The following is a 17599-nucleotide window of genomic DNA, read 5'->3' on the forward strand; positions in this document are numbered from 1 at the left end:
AGACTCCGTAGCGTTGTACTCACTAGCAGTAGCAGAGATTCCACTAGACAAGAGGTCTGGCACCGGAGCAGTACTGTAGAGAGAGATGTTTTCTGTACTCACTGATGGTGATTGTAGTTAGTTCTTCCAAGTAGAAGGTAGAGGTTGCAGGCAGTGACACAGGGAACATGGGCCCTCGAGGAGCAAGTACCAGTTTCCTGATAGCACCTGAAAGAAGCAGAGAGGCCCCCGAGGAGTGGGTACCCTGTTAGTGACCCCGAAGGGTAGTAAGAATTCCAGTGAGAGCTGGAGTGGCAGAGTAGCTTAGGAACGGAGAGAGAATCCCATCCGTACGAATTCTGTTGCTAACTCAACGAGCTAGCAAATGCAGTAGGCAGATATACCCTGCAGTCGTGATGTCAGAACAGGGGGACGCCCCTGAGGTTCGTGCCAACGTGGAAATAAAGATGAGGGTGGCGTGCGCGCGCGCATCCTAGAGGTACCTTGAAGGAGAATGGCGGGAGGCAGCTCCAAAGCCGGTCCGGGGACGCCAGAGAGGTCGGCAAGCAGACGCCACGGTGGCCATCAGTCCAAGGTGAGCGGGAGGAGCCGCAAGTAGAGAGAGGTAGGCGGGGCGAAGCCATCGAAGAACGACGGACGCAACAGTACCCCCCTTCAAAGGATGGCCTCCAGCCCTTTTACCAGGGTTAGATTTGTGTGGATGCATCTGATGAAATTGAAGAAGCATATTTTTATCCAGGATATTTGCCATCGGCTCCCAAGAATTATCTTCGGGGCCGTAACCTTCCCCAAGACAGAAGGTATTCCCAAGTTTTGCCACGTCTTCTTACATCCAGAATAGCTTCAACCTTATATTCAAGGTCTTCTTCTATGGCAATAGAAGTTGGTTCTGGAGACGTGGGTGAGAACTTACTGAGAATGAGTGGTTTCAAAAGTGAAATGTGGAATGCGTTGTGGATTTTCAATCCAGGTGGTAGCTTCAGACTGTACGTAATGTTGCCAAGACGTCGGAGAATTGGAAACGGTCCAACTTAGCATGGAGCAAATCGAGTAGAAAGTATCTTTAGTCTCAAGTGCTTAGTTGACAGCCAGACTTTGTCACTAGGTAGAAATACAGGCGCTTTAGAATGATGAGCGTTGTATGATTTCTTTGCTCGTTCATCCGCTTTGGTTAGCATGTCATTAGTCTGAATCCATAATTGATGGATATCATCAGCAGTGGATTGAGCTGCTGGGGACGACACTGAGAGAGTCAGTGGAAGTGGTGGTGAAGGTAGTCGTCCATAAACTACTTCGAATGGTGTTGATACAGTGGATGACGCTGGATGTGAGTTAATGGCGAATTCTGCCATGGCAACAGTTCGGCCCAGTTATTCTGACGGCAACTCACATAGGCACGAATGAACTGTTTTAGGGTCCTATTCATACTCTCAGTTTGGCCATTTGATTGGGGATGATAGGCAGATGTATAATCCAGAGAGATGTCAAATAGCTTGCACAAAGCCTTCCAGAATTTTGCCGTGAATTGCAATCCTCTATCCGAGACAATGTGCTTCGGTAGGCCATGTAGGCGAAAGATATGGACAATGAAGAGCTTAGCAAGCTCCAAGGCTGAGGGTAAGCCAGGCAGCGCCACGAAATGGGCCATCTTACTGAAATGGTCAACCGTCATCCAGATAGTATTCATTCTTCCAGAAGGAGGCAGATCAACTACAAAGTCTGTAGTGATGTGAGTCCATGGCTCCTCCGGAACTGGCAGCGGTTGCAGCAATCCCCAAGGCTGACCAGAAGTAGGCTTATGTTTGGCACAGTTGGAGCATGACGCTACATAGGAGTACGTGTCTTCCTTGATAGTAGGCCACCAATAGTACTTCTGTCATTTCAGCAGGGTACGGCGTTGACCAGGATGGCCAGCCAGCTTGGAATTATGAGCCCAGTGTAATAGTTTTCTTCTGAGATTCTTCGGTACAATTGTTTTACCGGCAGGCACGGAATGGGTAGCCACCAAGATGATTTTCTTCGGGTCGATGATATGCTGTGGTTCTTCAGGAACATCCTCAGAGAGGAAAGAGCAAGACGGCATCTGCTCTGGTATTCTTGTCTCCAGGACGGTATTTGAGCACAAAGTCAAAGCGATTAAAAAATAAGGACCATCTGGCTTGTCTGTGATTAAGATGTTGCGCATGATGGAGATACTCTAGATTCTTATGGTCCGAGAATGGTCCGAGAATGGTGGCTTCTTCGAGCCAAGGCCACCATTCCTCGAATGCCATCTTAATAGCCAGGAGCTCTTTATCTCCGATCCCATAGTTCTTCTCTGCAGGAGAAAAGCGCCGCGAGAAAAAGGAGCAGGAATGTAAGGCTTTAGAATCTCCAGTTTGGCTCAACACGGCCCCTACTCCAACATCTGAAGCGTCAACCTCCACGATGAAGGGTCTGTTGGGGTCCGGGTGACGCAGACATGGCTCGGTGGAAAAGGCAGTCTTTAATTTCTCGAACGCGGAAATGGCCTCTGCAGACCACTTTGAAGCGTTAGCCCTTTTCCGTGTCATCGCAGTTAAGGGCACTGTTAAGAAGAATAGTTCTTTATAAAGCTTCTATAGTAGTTTGTAAACCCCAAAAATCGTCTCAGGGCTTTCAGACTGGTAGGTTGAGAGCAATTCTTGATACTCTCTAATTTTTGGGGATCCATCTGGAAGCCTTGTTTCGATCCGATGTAGCCAAGAAAAGGCACAGATTCTTTGTGAAACTCGCATTTCGACAATTTGGCATAGAGACGGTGTTCTCAAAGTCTCAGTAGTACTTGTTTGACATCTGCTAGATGAGTAGGCATATCTTGTGAAAAGATCAAGATGTCATCTAGGTAGGCAACGACACATTTGTACAGAAGGTCCCGCAGAATGTCGATCATCATGTTCTGAAACACAGTGGGGGCATTGCACAGGCTGAAAGGCATCACCAAATATTCGAAATGGCCGTCTCAAGTGTTGAAAGCTGTTTTCCACTCGTTCGGAGCCTATAACTTGGTTCGCGAATGCGAACCAAGTTATAGGCTCCCTTCAGGTCAAGTTTTGAGAATATCTTGGCCCCTTGAAGACGATCAAACAGCTCCGAGATCAGAGGTAAGGGATATCAGTCTTTAATCGTTCAGACCTCGATAATCGATACAAGGACGCAGTGTACCGTCCTTCTTCCCCACGAAGAAGAACCCTGTGCCCGCAGGAGACTTAGATGGTCTAATGAAACCCTTTTGCAAATTCTCCTCAATACACTCCGACATGGCTTTATTCTCCACCACAGACAGGGGGTAGACACGTCCTTTAGGAGGTTCAGCATTAGGTTTCAGTCTTATGGCACAGTCATAAGTTGTATGTGGCGGAAGGATGTCAGCAGCTTCTTTGGAGAACACATCATGAAATGATGCATACTGAGGAGGCGGTCCTGGCATCACTGGAGTGGTAGGCATACAGAGAATAGGAGTAACCTCCTTTAGGCATTTGCCATGGCATTCTGGGCCCCAACGGGAGAGTTCCAACGTGGCCCAATTGAATTGTGGCATATGCAACTGCAACCAGGGTAATCCCAGAACGATAGGGTGCATGGCCTTCTCCAACACAAAGAAGGAAATCAGTTCGGTATGGAGAGCGCCAGTGTGGAGGGATAACGGTTCGATACAACAGGTAACAGCACCCGGTAAAGGCTCCCCGTGTATAGATGATTAGAGTATTGGAGTCTTCATGGTGGTGAGGGGAATCCTCAAGTGTTCCACTAAACGTTGAAGAATAAAATTACCTCCTGCCCCTGAGTCCACAAGGGCAAGAGTCTGAAACTCCACCGGTCCGCAGATCAGAGAGACAGGGAGAGAGAGTGGAGGAGAGGGCGTAGTGAGGCCTAAGAAGAGTCCTCTCGCAGGACTTAGGCCCGTTCGTTTCCCGGACATATCGGGCATGTTTGAACTGCATGACCAGCTTGTCCACAGTACATGCACAATCCATTCCTCTTCTGAAGTCTTCTCTCTTTGGATGTCAGGTGACTGCGACCAAGTTGCATCGGTTCTTCCCCACTGGCAATGGGAGTCAATGGAGCCATCCTGAGTGCAGGCTTAGCACGAACTTCCTTCTGAACAGGTCCTTTACAAGGCTTGAGCTCTAGCACCTTATCACGAAGCCGGTGATCAATTCTAGTAGCCAAGGCCACTAGCTCATCCAGCAAGTCAGGTGTTTCACGAGCAGCCAGCTCGTCCTTCAAGCGGGAATCCAAACCTTTGAAGAAGAGAGTTTTCTGGCATCTAGGGTCCCAATGTAATTCAGTCGCAAGAATCTTGAACTCTATAGCGAAATCAGCCAGGGGTCGGTTGCCTTGCTTCAGGTCCCCAATGTAGAACCAGCAACAGTATATCAGGCAGGATCATCAAAAACGGATTTAAACAAGTCCATAAATCCGTCAATATCCTGAAGTATAGGGTCTTTTCGTTCCCACAGCGCGGAAGCCCAAGTCAGAGCCCTTCCATCCAGGTAGGATAGAATATAAGTAGTCTTGGCATAGGCTGTGGGGAATTGAATAGGTTGCAATGCAAAATGCATACAACACTGGTTTAAGAAGCCTCTTGTTCTGTGAATCTCTCCAGAGAAATGTACTGGAGCAGCAAGAGGCACAATAGTCTTTATAGTTACTTCAGGTAACTGACCTTCATTACTAGGTATAGAATCTTGATTCTTCTGTGCGTGCAGCTGATGAAACGCAGTAGTTAATTTCTCCAAAGCATCTTGTTCAGCAGCGCGCCGGGCCAGGCCTGGAATGACCTGCAAGGCGTTGAGCTGAGCCGGATCCATGGAGTTAGCATTCTGTTATGGTTATTGGTGTTTGGGTGGATCCTTGGACACTGTGGCAGCTGACCATGCCCACGGGGGACAGTCCCATGAGGGACCACAGTGTCAGGCTAAACTCCAGACAGACAAACACAGATTTGAATCTTTTATTAAACAGTATATGGAACCACCAGAGATGGCAGTTGTGAGTAGTGGTTGAAGAGCTCGGCTGGGCGCATCTCTCACAGAACTCTGGAATAGCGGTTCCTCTGTAGGCAGTGCTATAGTGGAAAGAGACTGAGAGTTATGAGCACACAATAGAATTAGCATTCAAAGTCCCAAGTAGAATAGGAGAGCTCCGAGACAGGGAGAGCAGGCCCTTGAGGAGTGAGTACCTGATCCCTTAGAACAGAGAGACTCCATAGCGTTGTACTCACTAGCAATAGCTGAGATTCCACTAGACGAGAGGTCTGGCACCGAAGCAGAGGGCAGGCCCTCAAGGAGCGAGTACCTGTTTCCGGTGAAGCAGTACTGTAGAGAGAGATGTTTTCTGTACTCACTGATGGTGACTGTAGTTAGTTCTTCCAAGTAGAAGGTAGAGGTTGCAGGCAGCGACACAGGGAACATGGGCCCTCGAGGAGCGAGTACCAGTTTCCTGATATCACCTGAAAGAAGCAAAGAGGCCCCCGAGGAGCGGGTACCCCGTTAGTGACCCTGAAGGGTAGTAAGAGTTCCAGTGAGAGCTGGAGTGGCAGAGTAGCTTAGAAACGGAGAGCGAATCCCATCCTTACCAATTCCGTTGCTTACTCAACGAGCTAGCAAATGCAGTAGGCAGTTATACCCTGGAGTCGTGACGTCAGAACAGGGGGACGCCCCTGAGGTTCACGCCAAAGTGGAAATAAAGATGAGGGCGGCGTGCGCGCGCGCGCGCCCTAGAGGTACCTTGAAGGAGAATGGCGGGAGGTAGCACCAAAGCTGATCCGGGATCGCCGGAGAGGTTGGCAAGCAGACGCTGCGGCGGCCATCAATCCAAGGTGAGCGGGAGGAGCCGCAAGTAGAGAGAGGTAGGCAGGGCAAAGCCGTCGAAGACCGACGGACACAACAGGAAGAGAAGCCTCTGTATCGCCTGGGGAAATATCTTTAAGCCCCCCAGAGTTAAGACTACCACTGGCACACTCCACCCTTTTCCCTCCGAATTTGACACTCATAGCCACGGGAATGGAACACCCAAAGGCTGTGGTAGAGGGAGAAGTCGTGGAAGGGATGACTGGAACGCTGACAACGACGGCAGGGAAAGTGAGTTGCTTTGATAACACTGCTACCGCTCATGTAGTTCCTCTTAGTGGAGGTGAATCCACTTTGATTTCTACTTTAAATGAACAAACATCAATGGCTTCAACTTTGATACCTGAGCATGTTTTTTCAACATCTCTCCCCACGCCGGCCATGGTAATCCTAGACTCTCTGTGGGAACTTGTGGCTCAGCTGGGCCCTGTCTCCCAAGAATATTCCCTTCAGATTAGGCAGCTTTCTTCTAAAATGGACACTCTGTCCATGGAACATAACTCCCAATTGATTGATCATACTCACAGGATTCAAAATTTGGAGGACTAAGTGAAATCAGTTCAAAACCTACAAGCAACATTAATTCAGGATTATTTGATTTTGAACAGGAAAGTGGAATTCGTGGAACAGGAAAGTTTGAATTTGAGGCTTCTGAACTTTCCAAGATTAGTTGGTGAACAGCCACGCAATACTCTTAGGAAATACTTGACTGAGATACTGCATATTCCTTCAGAAAACATTCCTCTACTTAATAAAGTATATTTTCTTCATTTTTCACACACGAGAGAATGAGGCACAGCACCCTTTTGATTTGGAAAATCTAACTGAATTCCTGGAATCCTTTTACTATAGAGATTATTGAAAGAACAACACTGCTAGTATCTTTTATCTGTGAACAATATCTTGGATTGGTCATGCGTAATTATTTCCAGTAAATGGGGGTAAATTTCATGGGTCAGTTTGTCCAAATTTTTCCCGACCTGGCCAAAGCCACACAAGAGAGGAGAAAAGGTTTCCTGACTTTCTCTTGGAGCAACCTTTCAAGTAAGGTATCCATGCAAATGTATAGTAATCGGCTGCCTTGCGTGCGTCGATCCCGGATTTTATAAGATACGCGCGTATCTTATAAAATCCAGCGTACTTTTGTTTGCGCCTGATGCGCGAACAAAAGTATGCGATCGCGCTATTTTTTAAAATCTACCCCTGAGTGAACTTAATAGCAGGTAATGGACTTCTCCAAGAACTTATCCAATCCTTTTTAAACACAGCTATACTAACTGCACTAACCATAACGGTTAACAGAAAGGTCACATAGAACATGAGGTATATATTTAGTACCTTTTATATTAATACTGCATTAATTTAAGCACTTATTTGATATTTTAGTATTTTTATTATTAATTTTTAATTAGAAAATTTGTATTTTATATTCTTTATTGCTCGATTTGTAAACCGCTGTGATGGTACTTCTAAACAACGGTATAGAAAAGCTGTCAAATAAATAAATAAATACCTGGCAAATAACTGTTTATGAGCTATTATTTGCAGTGGGTAGGGATAAATGGAGTTCATTCTTAGGAAAGAAAACTTATTGATAGAGTGCCTTAATGATAAGTTTTGGGGCTAGTTCTGTTCATTATTTCATAAATGTTATTTAAGGAGGATTTAGTACGAACAGTTTGTCATTTTTACAGATGCTAATAACAGGATTCTTTTTTTTTTTTTTACTAAGGAGTGAAAGGTAAGACCAAGATCAACAAGAATTAAATTGGCTAGACTACATGAGCCCTGTGGTCCCATATCTGCTATTTTATGTTTCTGTCTGGAACAGAGTAGAGACATTCTGATGGAATACAGAAAATGAGTGATCTAAGAAAGCTTGAGGAGTGGGCAAGTGCTGGGCAGCTAAGATTCAATGTAAAAAAAGTGCAGTGTCATACATTTGTGGTGTGGAAATTCTAGAAAACAATACACTGATGTGCACCTAACAAGAAAGAGACTGAAAATTTACTTTGCACTGTGTATAAACCTTTCAGTTCTAATTTAACCATGTATTTGGAGGATTAATGTGACATACATTTAGGAAAATTGTAATATTTCCTTAAGTGATATTTAATATTATTATTTATCTTTTTCCTACATTCTGCTCATCAGTGGTAGTCATCTAGCTGTAAATCTATATTCTGCTCTCTTTATTCAGGAGGCACAGTAGATATTGTGGAAAGTGACTCTGAGCATGATCCTGCAATTGGATTACTTGATCAAGGCAACAATGGACGAATGCAAAGAGAAAAAATGGTTTATATGACTGTAAATGAATGTCAGCATGATGATGATCTAAGTAAGTACAGTGCTTTGCAAATTAAAGAAACATTTGACAATGTGGGTTTGATTCTTGATGCCTGTGTTGACAACCTTCTAAGCCCCCAGAGGTGTAAACAAGCATGAGTCTTAAGGAGACCCCTCTTGACTATTAGTGATCATAAATGGTGGTACTCTTGATAACATGGAATATTTGCATTTTTTTTTATCTTGATCTGTTTTGATTGAAGAAAATGGAAATACTGCTTAGTGTGTGTAATTTTCAAAGGGACTTCTGTGGGTAAAATAGTGCTTTACTTGCAAAAATGGCCCATTAGGAAATTGTGCCACTGAAGCATGCATAAAATTAAGCGCATTCACACTATATGCACTTTTATACACATGGGGTGGGGCATTCTAGGGGTGGAATTTTTGCAGAGTTGGAATATGTTGATTTTAAACAGTATGCGCACAAATTCTTAGCAAAACTACATGCACCATGTAGCAGTTGTAATTCTGTGCATGTAGTTTTACCAGGATACATTTTCAAAGCAATTGTGCATAAATCTGCTTTGAAAATTGATATAACATATGCAAATAGGGTAAATTTTTAAAGCCCAATGCGCATAAATACAGGGAGATACGCTCGTGGTTGGGACGTGCGCGCGCTGAGCTATTTTCAAAACGGCCAGGCCATGCGCGTATCTCCCATCCATTTTCAAATGAATGTCTCAAGTGTTTATCACACATTTTTATTACCACAAAAATATAAAAAACATAATTATTGCAGTAAATACCACTCACCAAAGCCATATATCAATCATACACAATCTGTAAAAAGGGCGGGCAGGGGGTGGGATTTGGGCAGGGGCCGGCTGGGACAGCGGCCATTAGACCATGCCCCAGGGCCGGCGTGCGGAACTTACCACGGCTCAGGAGAGTGAGTAAGTTCAAAAACAAAAAAAACTAGGTTATTTGGGGGGGGGGGGGGGGGTTAGGGAAGGAGAGGGGAAAAGGGAGGAAGGGTAGATAGGGGGATAGGGAAGTTCCCTCCCAGTCCACGTCTTAATTGGAGCAGACTGGGAGGGAACTGGGAATGGCTCGATCACGTCGCCTCACGTTTTTTTAGAAAATCACCCCCTTGCGTGCGCAAGTCGCAACCCGCCCGCGCATGTGCGTGCCAATATAAAATTGGGCACATATGCGCCAGGTATCATATTTTATAGCATGCGCGTGGCGACGTACACATGTGATAAAATTAGCACATCTTTGTGCGCGTGTGTTTGAAAATCTACCCCATATTTGCCAGCTAACTTTGGCGTGATGTTAAAAAATTACCCCATAATACTTCTGGAAGTGAGTTGTTTCCTCCTCCAACTTCATTAAACTTGTATATTGTGTTATATATATATATAGTAAGTAATGACTGGTAGTGAAAAATTATCTCAAAGGAGAGAACTCCCAGTTTGTATAAATATGGAAAACAGAAATGGGAGAATACCCATATATTTTCAAATTAATATCTAAAGTGTTTATCACACATTTTTATTACTGCTTACAAAAATATAAAAAACATAATTATTGCAGTAAATACTACTCACCAAAGCCACATATCAATCATACACAATCTAAGAACAGACAATACATAAGTGCTTATAACAAAGATACAATTTGAATATCACAACCTATGTATAAAGTGCATATAACAATTTTAGTATTGCAGTTTAAGTATAAAATGCATGCATATTAAATTAAATCCAACTGACAATGCAAGAAATCATGTCACATCAAAGAATCAGTTATATATTAGTTTATATGGTTCATTAAGATTTTGACTTATTAATTGCTCATACTAATTCAAATCCCAACAAGAGGCCTCTCTTTCACCTGTTAATGGGCTTCATCATGGGAATGTGATTTTCTCACAGGACAAGCAGGATGGTAGTCCTCACATATGGGTGACATCATCAGGATGGAGCCCAATCACGGAAAACTTCTGTCAAAGTTTCCAGAACTTTGACTGGCCCCTACTGGGCATGCCCAGAATGGCACCAACCCTGCAGCCAGCAGGGGTCCCCCTTCAGTCTTCTTTTTTCCATGCAGCAGTAGCCTCGCGGTAAAGGAGCTCTGAAGAGATTCCTGACAGGAATTTTCCTCACGGAATTATTTAAAGTTAAATTGCCCCATGGGGTCCCTCCTCTAACTTTTATCTGACCGCAGTACTCCGGTAAGTTTTAACCCGTTTTCCATCGATTACCGTCGAGTTTGGCCCTTGCAGCCTACTGGCCGTCGACTGTACCGCGGCTCGATTTTTTTCAGTGGCCAAGGTGTCAGGGTTCCGTCAGTGCCCAGACTGTACTCGCACCATGTCTATCACAGACCCCCATGGAGTCTGTGTAATGTGTTTAGGCCGTGAGCATGATGTCCTGACTTGCACCAAATGTGCCCTCATGACACCAAAAGGTCGCAAAGCCAGAATGGAGAAGATGGAACTCCTCTTCCATGCTCAAACCCGACTCCATCCATTGCATCGACGTCATCAGAACCGGCACCGTCGACTTCGCGCCATCATCAACCATCGACGTCTTCACGGCCATCGACACCTTCTACTCCCCCTCAGGATCGAGGGGATCGCAGGGAAAAACATCGACATCATAAGACTCGGACCATCGAGGGAGCGAAATCATCGACCTCGCCATCGTCCGAGCCGCCGTCGAAGAAGCCCCATCCAGGAAAGGCACCAACCATTCCTGCAACCAGGTCACTGAGGCAACTCTCACCCGATCGGGGTTTGGGAGCCATGATTCCGCCTGTAAAGGTGGTCTCTCCAGCTATGCCTCTGCCTCCCTCTTCTGTTCCAGAGCCAGGGCTGCTTGCTCCAGGTCTCCGAGAAGAACTGGACCGGATGGTTCAGGAGGCCATCGACAAGGCGATGCAACGTCTCCAGGTCCCTCCGACACCGGCACCGATTTTGGAACCTGTCGTCGACCCGATTTCAGCAGTGCTGGCACCGCTGCTATCCAGAATGGAAGCGCTGATGTCCGCCCTTCCTCCTATGGATCCCAGGTGTCCGATGCCTCTGATACCCTCCCCGATGACAGCTTCATTGGGAGGAGAAACACTGTTCCGCATCCCTCCATCGGGTGTGTTCCCTCAGCCATCGATGCCGATGCGTCCCTCGCCATCGATTCATCCATCGATGCCGATACGTTTGTCGGCGCCACCGAGTCATCCATCGATGCCCTCGATGCCTGCACCGGTGCTTTCGATGCCATCATCGGTGCCTCCGGTGATTCCTCCTATTTTTTCGGAGCCTAGACCAGGATCCTCAGGTATCCAACCCCCTTCACTTCCTAAAGGACAGTCTGCTGATCCTTATGACACTTGGGGTGATGATACTTATCCCAGGACAAGCAGGATGCTAGTCCTCACATATGGGTGACGTCACCGAACGGAGCCCAGGCGGGAAAGCTTTCTGTCAAAGTTTCTAGAAACTTTTGACTGGCCCTGTGAGGCCACTGAGCATGCTCAGCATGCTATGATATTCTCTGCCACAGGAGTCTCTCTTTAGTCTTCACTTTTCCGCGCTGCCGTTCACACCACGGACTGATAGCCCTACCGTTGGGAATCTCGTTTTGACTGAAAAGTCATTTTTTCTAAATATTCTCTGTCACGGGAAGATCTCTGCCTCGCCGGCTGGTGAGTACGGTCTCTTTTTAAGAAATTTTCGGCTGAAAATTTTTCACACACACACTTTCGTCATCGACGGCCGTCGATCAAAAATGGCGACCGGTTTTAAAAAATGTCCGGTCTGCAACAGAACTATGTCTATTACCGATCCCCATTCGGAGTGTGTAATGTGCCTCGGGGAACAACATGATGTCAATTCCTGTGAGAAATGTGCTGAAATGACAGTCAAGGGAAGAAAGGCCAGGCAAGAGAAGATGGAACACCTTTTTTCTCTTCAACTAATTCCTTCTCCCTCAAAAGCACCGAGGTCGTCTCCGGCTGGCGCCACGAAGAAAGTTCTCCTTAAAAAACCGCGTCCGAATGGATCGGGGGACCGTTCATCCTCGCCATCTTCTGTACTCTCTGCGACGTCAACAGAACGATCCAAAACTAAACATCGCCATCGATCATCCTCCGAAACACCATCCCAGGACGAGTCGATGCCAAAGCGGTCTAAAAACCAAGACACGCCGGTGATTGGGCCTTCGCCGTCACCGACACCAACACCGTCATCGATGGTCGTTGCACTACCATCGCATACACCATCGGCTCCCTCGCTCACACCACAGCTTGAATTGTCTGCACTGATTAAACAAGCTGTTTTCCAAGCTCTTCAAGAGCAACAACTTCCGACAGGCCTGTCGATGCCGACCTCCGAGTCGATGCCGATACCCTCGATGTCGATGCCGATACCCTCGATGTCGATGCCGATACCCTCAGTATCGATGCCGATGCCTCCAGCATCGATGCCGATGTCTTCAACATCGATGCCGATGGCTATGCCATCGATGCCAATACCTTCACCATCAGTATCAATGCCGATGCTTCTACCTACACCATCGATGCCGGTGATAACACCGATGACAACAACATCTTTTCCCTCAAGTTCCTCGGCGGATACTATAACCACTACACCGAGGGTACTGACTCAATCTACATCGATGATTTTTCAAATTCCATCAACGAATCAAACGACTGCATCTCTGCAGCAACCTATTCCATCGGAGAAAGTCCACGATGAAGCATTTTATCATCGCCTCCTACAAAGATACCAAAAAGTCATCGACAAATTACCACCTATTACAAAAAGGAAAGTATCTGCTGATTTTTTCCTCGATGATCCTCAACCTGCACCTTCCGGGCTGCAAGCCCCTCCAGTTCCAACAACTTATAGAGAGGAATCAGAAGACTCCTGGGATGATGAGAAACCCTCTCAATTTTCCTCAGAGGAATTCATGTCCAATCCTTCTTCTCCTGACCGAAGAAAGAAGTCACCTCCGGAAGATCTTTCCTTCTCATCCTTTGTACAAACTATGTCTGATTCCATTCCATTTAAATTGGCTGCTGAGGAGGATACCAGAACACAAACTCTCGAAGTACTACAGTTTGTGGATCCACCCAAACACGTACTAGCAATACCTGTACATGAGGTGTTATTGGAACTTCAAAAAAGAATCTGGGAACACCCAGCTTCCATACCTGCAGTAAACAAAAGAGTAGAAACTACTTACATTGTTCAACCAGCTCCTGGGTACCATAAACAACAATTGCCCCATCAATCTGTCGTTGTGGAATCAGCACAGAAGAAATCTAAACGTGTGCGTCCACACTCCTCCATCCCACCAGGCAGGGAGCACAGGTTCCTGGACACATTGGGTAAGAAGATTTACCAGAGTTCCATGCTGAGTACTAAAATCTCTGCATATCAACTCTATATAACTCAACATCAAAGAAATCTCTGGAAAGAGATGGAACAATTCGTCACTTCCTTACCAACTCAATTCCAAGAGCCTGCTCAAGAAATTATAACAAAAGGTCTTGAAGCAGGAAAACACGAAGTAAGAGCAGTTTATGACAACTTCGAACTGCTTCAAGAACAGCAGCAGCAGGAATCACTGCTCGCCGGTGGGCCTGGCTCAAGGCATCTGACCTCAGGCTTGAGGTTCAAGATAAGCTTGTTGACCTTCCCTGTCTTGGTGACAATCTCTTTGGAGATAAAATTCAAGAAGCGGTTCAACAGCTCAAAGACCACACGGAGACACTAAAACAACTGTCTCAGACCCCACAAGAATCTGCTAGTCAACCTTCTCGTCGTCCTCCACGAAGAGATGTAAGACGCTCTTACTACAGGCCACGCAGATACTACCAACCAACAAATAGAGGTAGATCCACTAGGCCAACTCAGCGTTCTCAAGCCAGACAATCCAGACCCGCCCGCCCACAACCACCGGCGCAGACAGGGCCTGCAACAGGCTTTTGAGGATTACACCAGAGAACAGATTCAACCTTGCAATCCCAAACCAAACCTACCAGTTGGAGGCAGAATATCCCTTTTTCACGAAAATTGGCAAAACATAACCTCAGATCAATGGGTTCTTTCAATAGTTGCCCGAGGTTACAAACTAAATTTCACTTCAATTCCTCCAGAATTTCCACCAACATCTTGCCAACAACAAAAATCTCAACTTCATCAATTACAAACAGAATTATCCACCCTTCTGAAATCCAAGGCCATTCAACCAGTGCCTCAGAAGCAGAAGGGCAGGGGATTCTACTCCAAATATTTCCTCATTCCAAAGAAAACAGGAGGCCTACGTCCCATCCTAGACCTCAGAAATCTCAACAAATTTCTAAAGAAAGAAAAGTTCAGGATGGTTTTTCTAGGCACCATGCTTCCACTTCTTCAAGCAAAGGATTGGCTTTGTTCTCTGGATCTTCAAGATGCTTATGCTCACATTCCAATATACCCTCCTCATCGCAAATACCTGCGCTTCACAGTGGGTCTTCAACATTACCAATACAGAGTTCTCCCATTTGGACTGGCATCTGCTCCCAGAGTCTTCACCAAATGTCTAGCAGTAATAGCAGGACACTTACACAAAGAAGGTGTCCATATCTTCCCATACCTAGACGACTGGCTCATAAAGAGTCCATCTCAACAAGGAGCAATAACTTCTCTCAACCGAACAATTGCTCTGCTTCACTCCCTGGGATTTCTCATCAATTATCAAAAATCCCATCTCACTCCAACTCATCTGCTTCAATTCATAGGAGCAGATTTGAACACAATCCAAGCAAAGGCCATTCTACCCATAGAACGGGCAGAAACCCTTATTCAGTTAGCAAGGTCCATTTCCTTACGGACACAAACCACAGCTCATCAGTTTCTGATTCTGTTAGGTCACATGGCATCAACAGTTCATGTTACTCCTATGGCAAGGCTAGCCATGAGAGTAACTCAATGGACTCTAAGGTCACAATGGATCCAAGCAATTCAACCATTACACTATCCAATTCAAGTGACCCACCAACTAAGATCGTCTCTACTTTGGTGGACCAACATGGACAACCTGTGCAAAGGCCTACCTTTCCAACAACCTGTCCCACAGACTACTTTAACTACGGATGCCTCCACCTTGGGATGGGGAGCTCATATAGACAATCTCCACACACAAGGAACCTGGACAAAACTCGAAGCAACATATCAAATCAATTTTCTGGAACTTCGAGCGATACGTTACGCACTGCATGCGTTCCAGGATTGCCTTTCACGCAAGACTGTTCTCATTCAAACAGACAATACAGTAGCCATGTGGTACATCAACAAACAGGGAGGTACGGGCTCGTATCTCCTTTGTCAAGAAGCTGCACAGATTTGGGGCTGGGCCCTGACTCACTCAATGTCTCTACGAGCCACATATCTGGCAGGCATTCACAATGTAGTGGCGGACCGACTCAGCCGTCATTTCCAACCACACGAATGGTCCCTGGATCCTACCATAGCAACCAGGATCTTTCAACGCTGGGGTCAACCGACAATAGACCTCTTTGCATCACCTCTGAATCACAAAGTGGACAACTTCTGTTCTTTACACAGACAGAAGAACCAACCAGCCAAGGACGCCTTTGCTCGCCCTTGGAATTCAGGCCTGTTATACGCGTATCCTCCAATACCGCTCATAACCAAAACTCTAGTGAAGCTACAACAGGACAGGGGGGCCATGATTCTCATAGCCCCGCATTGGCCTCGACAAGTATGGTTTCCCACACTTCTAGACCTCTCAGTCAGAGATCCAATTCGTCTAGGAGTAGCTCCCACTCTCATTACTCAAGATCAGGGTCGGTTGAGACATCCCAACCTCCAGTCCCTGTCTCTGACAGCATGGATGTTGAAAGCTTGATTTTACAACCACTCAATCTTTCATCTCATATATCTCAAGTGCTTATAGCTTCACGTAAACCTTCCACACGGAAAAACTATGCTTCTAAATGGAAGAGATTCACTTTGTGGTGCTCAGCAAAGGATATAAATCCTTTCACTTGCCCCGCAACTTCTCTTCTAGACTACTTATACCATCTTTCGGAATCTGGTCTCCAGACTTCATCCGTAAGAGTACATTTAAGTGCAATCTCTGCTTACCATAACAAGATAGCAGATGCACCTATATCTACACAACCTCTCATAAGTAGATTTATGAGAGGTTTAACTCACCTCAAACCACCAATTCGAAAACCCGTCCCAAGCTGGGACCTGAATTTGGTTCTAACAAGACTCATGCGCTCCCCTTTTGAACCCATCGACTCTTGTAATCTTAAATTTCTCACATGGAAAACTATTTTCCTCATAGCCATTACTTCAGCTAGAAGGGTTAGTGAGTTACAAGCACTTGTCACATACGAACCTTATACAAAGTTCTTACATGACAGGGTGGTTCTCCGCACACATCCGAAATTCCTTCCCAAAGTTGTTACGGAATTCCACTTGAACCAATCCATAAATTTACCCACATTCTTTCCAAGGCCTCATTCCCATCCAGGGGAAACAGCCTTACACACCCTGGACTGTAAACGTACACTCGCTTTCTACTTAAACCGTACTTCAGTCCATAGGAAATCCACTCAGCTTTTTGTTTCTTATGATCCAAACAAACCGGGTAAAGCAGTGGATAAACATACCCTATGCAATTGGATAGCAAATTGCATAGAGTTCTGCTATAAACAAGCAGGCCTTCCTCTTCAAGGGCGAGTAAAGGCTCATTCCGTAAGAGCAATGTCAACATCAGTAGCACATTTTCGTTCAGTGCCAATCTTAGACATATGCAAAGCAGCAACATGGAGTTCTCTTCACACCTTTGCAGCTCACTACTGCTTAGACAAAGAAGGAAGACAAGATTCAGCCTACGGACAATCTGTCTTAAAGAACTTGTTTCCTGTTTAATCCCAACTCCTCCTACATCCAATGTTCTGGGATCCTCGGCTGACTCATTCAACAACAATACTTCAATGTTGCCTAAATACAACCTGACTCAGCCTCTAGCTTGCTATTCACCCATATGTGAGGACTAGCATCCTGCTTGTCCTGGGATAAAGCAAAATTGCTTACCTTGTAATAGGTGTTATCCCAGGACAGCAGGATGTAGTCCTCACGAAACCCACCCGCCACCCCGCGGAGTTGGGTCTCATACCTTTTATTATTTTATTTTTTGCTATCGCTTCATGCTATATAACAGACTAAAGAGAGACACCTGTGGCAGAGAATATCATAGCATGCTGAGCATGCTCAGTGGCCTCACAGGACCAGTCAAAAGTTTCTAGAAACTTTGACAGAAAGCTTTCCCGCCTGGGCTCCGTTCGGTGACGTCACCCATATGTGAGGACTACATCCTGCTGTCCTGGGATAACACCTATTACAAGGT

At 45.7% G+C, this 17599-nt stretch overlaps 1 protein-coding gene across 1 annotated transcript in view; it reads left to right on the forward strand.

Annotated features, from left to right (window-relative positions):
• LOC115092410 (zinc finger X-chromosomal protein-like) overlaps positions 1-17599 on the forward strand; it is a gene marked incomplete at its 5' end in the record, with an annotated part of 147569 nt that overhangs the window by 68357 nt on the left and 61613 nt on the right. The window contains one exon of the mRNA XM_029603243.1: positions 8074-8214. Within this exon, the coding sequence (XP_029459103.1) occupies positions 8074-8214 (141 nt within the window). The remainder of the gene's footprint in view (positions 1-8073; positions 8215-17599) is intronic.

This window comes from Rhinatrema bivittatum, chromosome 5, assembly GCF_901001135.1.
Source record: "Rhinatrema bivittatum chromosome 5, aRhiBiv1.1, whole genome shotgun sequence".
Lineage (NCBI taxonomy): Eukaryota > Metazoa > Chordata > Amphibia > Gymnophiona > Rhinatrematidae > Rhinatrema > Rhinatrema bivittatum.